The sequence below is a fragment of the Cyprinodon variegatus genome, unplaced genomic scaffold, assembly GCF_000732505.1.
Source record: "Cyprinodon variegatus isolate N-32 unplaced genomic scaffold, C_variegatus-1.0 Scaffold238, whole genome shotgun sequence".
Classification (NCBI taxonomy): domain Eukaryota; kingdom Metazoa; phylum Chordata; class Actinopteri; order Cyprinodontiformes; family Cyprinodontidae; genus Cyprinodon; species Cyprinodon variegatus.
Genome location: NW_015150691.1, coordinates 918,816 through 926,834, shown reverse-complemented (window position 1 = coordinate 926,834; position 8,019 = coordinate 918,816). Strand labels below are relative to the sequence as shown.

The 8,019-nt window shown below is 39.0% G+C and overlaps 1 protein-coding gene across 3 annotated transcripts in view; it reads right to left on the bottom strand.

Annotated features, from left to right (window-relative positions):
* Positions 1-8,019, bottom strand: part of LOC107089086 (inactive phospholipase D5-like) — a 30,142-nt gene that overhangs the window by 14,262 nt on the left and 7,861 nt on the right. For 2 of the 3 annotated variants that reach the window (XM_015381642.1, XM_015381644.1), the window contains exon 2: positions 288-424. In XM_015381642.1, coding sequence (XP_015237128.1) covers positions 288-424 — 137 coding nt within the window. Of the gene's footprint in view, positions 1-287; positions 425-2,214; positions 2,434-8,019 lie in introns of those variants that run through there. The other variant, XM_015381645.1, reaches the window with a different exon arrangement.

Below are 8,019 nucleotides of genomic sequence, written 5' to 3'. Positions count from 1 at the left end.
CTGATTTTCTCCTTGTGTAAAAGAAAATGCGTTTTGACATCTTCTGTAAGTCTCCTACTGACTGGGCCTTGCAGACATGATCACACGGGAAGTAGTGTCAGGAAGCCTTTGACTGACACTTACCACTTACCCCACGTACCACAAAATGGATGACGACCTGTCAGTCAATTGATTCCTGTCATTACTTCCCGTGTGATCATGTCTGCAAGGCCCAGTCAGGAGGAGGCTTACAGACTCTGTAGAGAAGGCCACTAACTCAGGCCGCCCCTGTTTACAGAACTTCTCACCTACAGTCTCGGCTGCAGTTTTCCTCTGTGATCCCATCCTCGCTGTCCGCCCAGAAGTCCACAGAGGAGAAGATCAGGACCATTAGAACAGCAGAGCAGCAGAAGAGGGCAAGCGTGGCGATGCACTTCTGCTGGGTCTGGAAGATGAGTTAGAGACAGACACACAACATTAATTGAAGTCACACCACATCATTAGTTGTTAGGAGAGGGGGTTGCAACCAGGGAAAATGATCAGCCTTTGAATGTTAATGTCTTTGGTCAATGCCATCGATTAGAGGTTAGGAGTCATGATCGATGCAAGTACTATGCGACAGTTGGAATCCCTTAGATTCAGAAAGAGTGCAGTGCAGAGTTCATGGCACCTCATCTTAGTCCAACTAGGTATAAGAAAAGTGCAGCTAAAAAGTGAAGTGCAAAAGTGAGACACTGTCTAGCGGAGGCAGTTATAAAGGCACATACTGTGGATCTCTGTATTTCTCCTAATTTGTTGTCCAACACATCCTCAGGTGAAAAGAAACTTATGAGTTCTGTCCCAGGATGGGCAGAGACAGCGTTGCTTTTCTGAAAAGCAATATCAAAGGCTGTATTTGTGTGCATAAACATACCTGTGCTGTATTTGGTACACAGCAGTTGCAATATGTTTTGAGTGACAGCCAGCTTTGTGGTTGGAAGTTATAACAGTACAACCCTGATCCATCATAACGAGGGTTGGATCTCTTAGTTTTAGAAGTGCAGTGAGGTACCTCGGTTTTGCTTACAGCTACAGGATTTCCCTCAGCTCATTCCCGTTTGGCTGTGTTGGTTTGGGAGCTGTCAAGGTCCCATTACTTATTCTCTTTTGAGCGTTTGTTCAGTCCAGTCAATTTCATCCCACTGATGAACTCATCTGTGCATGCAGTGAGAAAGAAATAAGACCACTCATGCACGCCCGCACCTCCGAAGGCAACAACTTTCATCAACGAAAAATAAAAAACATTATTCAGCTGCCTGGCATGGAGATGCAGTTTGCAGGATATTTTTGAACATCACTCCTTCCCTTAAGGTTTGTCTCGTAATAAGGCTTAGCTTCTCAGCTCCTCCGCTGTCGAAGGAGACCATTGGAGCTCTTCAATTCATTTAGTGAAGGACGAAACATGACACGTGGATTTCTGCATGGTCACGAAGGAAATAAAACTTAATAAAGTACAACTGGACTGACAGGCAGAGACAGTCCAGTATGTCACACCCTCCTGAGTCACCCCAAAAACACAGGAGTAAGTCTAGAGAGGCCAGCAAAACCAGCTGACTTGGCTGGAAACTGGCAGAATTAATACAAATTATTTTTTTTATCATATTCCTCTAAATCCGGACATGTAAGATACAAAACATATGAAATGTTTTAGTTCTATATAGATTTTATAGTCTAAATTATGATGAAAGTTTATTTTACAGAAAACTTTCATCATTACATTAATCTTACAAATGTATTGTTAACTTTCTCAATTTTCAATATTTCGATTAAATTAGATTAGGTTATTATTTTCAGCTAACGAACTATTATATACTTTTTTCTTTTCGTTTATTCATCAGATTTATACATTTCTATATTTCCATGAGATATGGATGCAGAGGTAGCAGATATGTATTCGAAACATATTTAAAACTGTCCTCTATTTTCCCAAATTACATTTTTTCTTGCCTTTGAAAAAGATTAGACTGACAAATAGATAAAACAATATCTGTCACAACCCAGTTAATTACATTCAATCCCAAAATAAATCTGGTAGAGAAAGCTACGCTTTTTATCTATTTAAATCCAATGCAGTAAATGCACTCTATTGGTATTTGGAGTGAAAAAAATTTGTTAAATTATTTCTTTAATCGTAGTTTTGAAAGAAATGCAATAAATTTCAATCTATATACAAGGCGAGAGTTACTAATACATCACCTTTACGGGCTCCTGCGGAGTGGGTCCTGCCATGAGAGCAACACCCTTTCAAACTTCTCGTACAGATGTGAAACAGCAGCTCAGTCCCTCATCCCTCTGCAGCTCTCCATCTCCATTCCAACCCTCCACCTCAGACCGTCACTCTTTGCTGCTGTCTCCATCTCTGCTTTTTCATCGAACTAAAAGGTTGCGTCTTTTCCTCAGCTCTTGGTTCTTCACATATCCTCAGTCGGTTCAGGCTTGCTATGTTTCTACCACTCGCTCAACCTTGTGTTGGAGGAAGAGAGAAAGGAGGACCGACCCCTCTTACTGTAATGACCAATACAGAGCTTCTTTGCCTCCTCCCTCCTCTTCTTCTTCCTTCTTATTTTCTCTGCTGTTTTCTGTAAAACTCTTCTGAAGGTACGGATGGGACAGATTCTTTAAGACTTTGAAACTATTCAAGACTCTCATTAGCTGCTTGCACATTTTTCCCACAAAGTTGTTTCATTTCAGTGAAATATCCTCCAAGAGAATGAACATTACTGCTTAAAACAAGCGCATCTTTTTTCACTAACATTTCCCTGCACGTACTTGCATTTCACTTCTGCTGCATCAGTTTTAAAGAAGTGTCTCTTCATGTGGCAAAGGCACACTTCGGAGGAATTCTGATGAAATATGTTATTTAACTCCCCTCTTCCCTCACAGATAAACACAGCACTGCCTGACAGGAAAATAACAACATATGCTGCTGACTGCAGGCCATCTGCACCTCTGTTCACCAGCCCAGAACTTTTTGCTGAGAAGAGGAGAACAAATGTAAATGTGGAAATTAAATTTTCTTAAGTTTACTGAAGAGCTATAGTTACAAGACAGAGAAAAACACAACCATAGGCAATATAAACAGGCTGTTTTAATGAGCCATTGGACTATTAGTTAAGTTGGTTAGTTTCATTTCCTACACTGCAAAAAAACGTACCGGTAAATATAAATACGGTAAGTAATTATTTCTTAAAATAAGTGCATTGAGGAGGCAAGTGAGGCACTTTGTCAGTGGAACAAGACAATTTACACTTAAACAAAGTAAATATAATTGCTTTGTCTTATTTTACGAGCACATTTTCTAATTATCTTATTTTAAGAGTAAACAATCTTATTCCATTGGCAGATCGTCTTATTTACCTACTCAAATTAGGGTCAAATTTACTTAATTTCAGACATTTTTTTACTTATTTCTAGATTGTTTTTGCAGTGTATTCTGTATTTTAGCTATACATTCCTTCCTAATGCAGCCCCATCCGGTGACATCCTTTTCAAGCCAGTCCCAAACCTGGAAAAATGCTGAGGGATGCGTCATGAAGGAGATCCGGCATAAAACATCCAAAATTAACAATGAAAGTCAATCAATTATTTCCATGCACGGGCTTATGTAGGGGATAGGGTTAGATAGAGACAGATGTCTCACTGTGGGGAGCACTGAAAGGGAAAAGCCAAAAGATGATGAAGAAGAATGGAAGCTGGTCACAATGAGGCAATGTTAACCAACAAATATACATTATGTGTTGGTGACAGTACTGAGATTAAAGATTCTCTGAGTAAAATTTATAGTCAACGATCAGTTTGCCATTTACAGTTCTTTAACTGCTTGCTTACATTTAGCAAATCAGTCAGTTACATTGTAGCACCCTAAAGTATCAAGTCCTGTAAGAAGAAGAAAGGGGATTTTGTTGGCTGTTGGTGTATGACAGGTTTGCTTGTTGGTGTATGACAGGTTTGCTTGATTATTTCAAGGAGAAAATAGGAATATACAGTGAGCAAACATCTGGATAAAATGTCTTGTTTTTAAAGTCAGCAGACAATGAGCAGACCAGTTCCAGATAATAGAAAGGCAAGAATAGCTTAAATACAAATGTGCTGAATCCAAGATATGCAGAATACTTAAAGGGGAACACCGTTTTTTTTTTTATATTGACCCCCTTGATTTTAGGTTATTACATCATGCTGTACTAATCCATATTAGCTTTGTGTCAATTGGAGCTGTTCTGAAGATATTCGGTTTTGCTATATCCAAGTAACATCTTCCTATGGGCAACGAGTTAAAGGCACAAACTAAACTGTTCATAATTTATTCTTTATGGTACGCCAGCATTCATAACATGTAGGCGGATCACTGTCCCCCAGACATCTTCAGCTCCAAATGACACAAAACTAATATGGGAGAGTGGAACATGATGTAATAACTAGTGTTGTGCCGATGCCATTTTTTGGCCCCAATACCGATACCCGATACCTGGCTGTGCAGTATCGGCCGATACCGATACCATAATAATGTAAAATAATTGCCATCATGGCTTTGTCAAGCTGCTGCCTACCTTTGTGAAGCAGGAAAAAATCTAATACAAAATGAATCCAGTAGAACTTTTTATTGCCTACCAGGAGTGGGTGACAATAGTTGAATAACCTTATGGCTCTCAAAATTGTATCGGTGCCCTATTTGTTGGTACTCGCCGATACCGATACCACCATTTTAGTGCTGGATTGGGGCCCCGCCCGATACTGGTATCGGTATCGGTGCAACACTAGTAATAACGTAAAATCAAGGGCCAAATGTTAAAAAACTGTGTTCCCCTTTAACAGTGAACATACAACATGGAGCAAACGTGTGATGGTATCACATTAGGATGACCCAAAATATTCATAGGATGTTTCAAATGGATTTAAATTCTACATTACCAAGGCTTGTATAACTGATTTTTTGTATCAGTGCGAAAAACAAAATTTGCGGTAATCAGATGTAAGCCTGCTGACATAATTTGGTCTAGATGGATGATCACTAAAGCAACAGTCTTTCATGTAAAGCAGATCAATAGCTGCTTAAATCTCAAAGCATTTAATTAAACAACAGTGAATTTGTGTGAACAACCATAATCTATGTTTTTTTGCTACAGGATTTAGGTTTTTCATAACATTTTCCTTTTTTTTTTTGACTGTATGAAGGCATAGTATGCTTTTAATAGCTCAGTGTATGAATATTGATTTGAAAATCAACAGACATTTTTTACAGCCTACGGGATAAAAAAACCAATGTCAAATTTGTAAATTGTGTAATTTCCTCTTCAAGGCCCTGTCCCACCTTTTGACGTTTTAGCCAGCGTATGCTTGACGTACGAAAAATCTGGCAAAAATGCTGGCATATGTTGGACAAGTTATGGGTTAATTTGGTATTAAGTTATAGGTATGCTGAAGTACGCTGAAGTACATCGAAATGTATACCAGCGTATTCTCATACATTGGCCATAAGTTACAGGTATGTCATCCTTGCCCTACGTTGAGTGTAATTTACTAATTAGTCATGTTTTTTTTTTTTACTTGTGCTTGTAACTTGTGCATAACTTATGCGTAACTTATCTAGAACTTATCTCCAACACATAACGTATTTGATGTGTTCCAGACAACCACTGAATGCGTTTCTAACTTACAGCTACTGTATAATGGCGTATTGACAGTGTTTTTGGTATAAAAGGGGGTTCACAGGATGAAACCGTCTGTTTTCCTCCAGACTTCATGGTGAGCAGACATTCCACAAGAGATGGAGGATCCAGCAAGGCTGAGACAGGAATACATACTAGCTGTCCTCCAACATCAGTCATATCAGTTAGACTCTGGTCCAGTTGTAGGATGAGCATGAAGGTGAATGTGATGGATCCTCCCTGAGATTAACACAGCAATCAAAGAAATCTTTTTATGCAGGCCGGGCGCCTCCACACGCATCACTGCCCCCCTCAGGACATTGGCTTATGACATATCATGGGCATTACGCTGCCGTGAATGATGCATAAGTTAGGCTGTCGTTCGACATAAGTTCTGGACTCGTTATGAATACTCTATGTATATGCCCAGATTTGAAAAAATACATAGGAAGTTCAGCATATGCCAGTGTGTTAGAAGATTCTGGGAGGTCAGATATATGCCGGGTAAATCATCAACGCTTTACTTATTTGCTCCTGAATCCCTGCCAGACAATATCACTACTGGATGGATGTACTTTCTTTCAGCCATTGCAGCTAACCCCTTAGGTAACCTTCAATCCAATAAAACATTTAGTTTTAAAACTCTGTTTACTTTTCCACTTTTTGTTCAATCCCACTAGTCATACCATAGGAGAGCAGAGCTTTATTAATTGAATTTTAATTATAAAGACCTACAGAGCACTCTGTTAGGTTGGAGATAAAGACAAAGTCATGGCAGGGAAAATGCTGTGTTGAGGACAGGTGCCCTCTGCATGTCACAATGTGTGTGAGGGAGAGAGAGGGAGAAAGAGCAACAACAGGGTTAGACAGAGGTGACGGAAGCGTCTGAATCTCTCCCAGGAGAGGTGAAGGTTTGCTTGTGGGCCCAAACATAAATTTAAAGCTCAGTGAAAAGCAGACGGAACAATCTATATCCTCTCTCGCAAACAGTAACATTGTTTGACTCTAAAGCTTTTAATCATTGTCATGTTAGGAGATTGTTTATCCTCTGCATAGTCACTACAATTACCAACTTCAACTGCTATTTTTGCACTTAACTCTCAATGAGGAACCTTGTTATCTTCAACAAAAAAAGGTCAGTTAATACTCCTTATCTTCACTATTTAAGCTCTGTGCCCCTTGCTCACATTGCATGAAAATGTACAAATCAAAACACACTGAACTTTAACAATATGTCAGCATAATGTTGAGAGATCCTTCTTTTAGAAATCTGAAAATAAATAAAAAAATAATAATGCTAAGGTAATCGTGAGTACAGAACCAATTCCATATCCGGTATTTATTTCACATAAATATTTCTAAGTTAGGTATAGAAAGGAAACTTGCAAAACAGAAATTCCCTCTCAGAGCTCCAGAGGTCAGTTAGATGGAGAGACAGAGTCTGCACAATGCTGGAGGGCTGGTTTTTCTAATTGACTGGTTGTGCTCTACCAAATAGGTTCATGTTTCCCAGTCAGTTAGCCTTTTCTTCATGCACCTTTGACCTAGCTACAGCCTCTTGTGACTGTTTTTGTTAACTTTTTCCCATTTTGTCTTGCTCTATCAACCACACCTCATTATATTCTAGTGGGGATCAATTTGCTAGACCTACAAAAAGAAGTGTTTTATTGTGAATGAGGGAAATGTTATACATGGTCTTGAAAATGTTTTAAATAAAAAATCTGCTCATATATGTGTGTGTGTATGTGTATATATATATATATATATATATATATATATATATATATATATATATATACACACACTACCATTCAAAAGTTTGGGGTCAGCCAAACAATTTTGTGTTTTTCCTGAAAAGTCACACTTATTCACCACCATACGTTGTGTAATGAATAAAAAATAGAGTCAAGACATTGACTAGGTTAGAAATAATGATTTGTATTTGAAATAAGATTATTATTATTTTTTTTTTTTACGTCAAACTTTGCTTTCAATCAAAGAATCCTCCATTTGCAGCAATTACAGCATTGCAGACCTTTGGCAATTTAGCTGTTAATTTGTTGAGGTAATCTGGAGAAATTGGACCCAACGCTTCCAGAAGTAGCTCCCACAAGTTGGATTGGTTGGATGGGCACTTCTTGTGTACCATACGGTCAAGCTGCTCCCACAACTGCTCAATGGGGTTCAGATCTGGTGACTGCGCTGGCCACTCCATTACCGATAGAATACCAGCTGCCTGCTTCTGCTCTGTATTGTTATTGCACAATTTGGAGGTGTGTTTAGGGTCATTGTCCTGTTGTAGGATGAAATTGGCTCCAATCAGGCGCTGTCCACTGGGTATGGCATGGCGATGCAA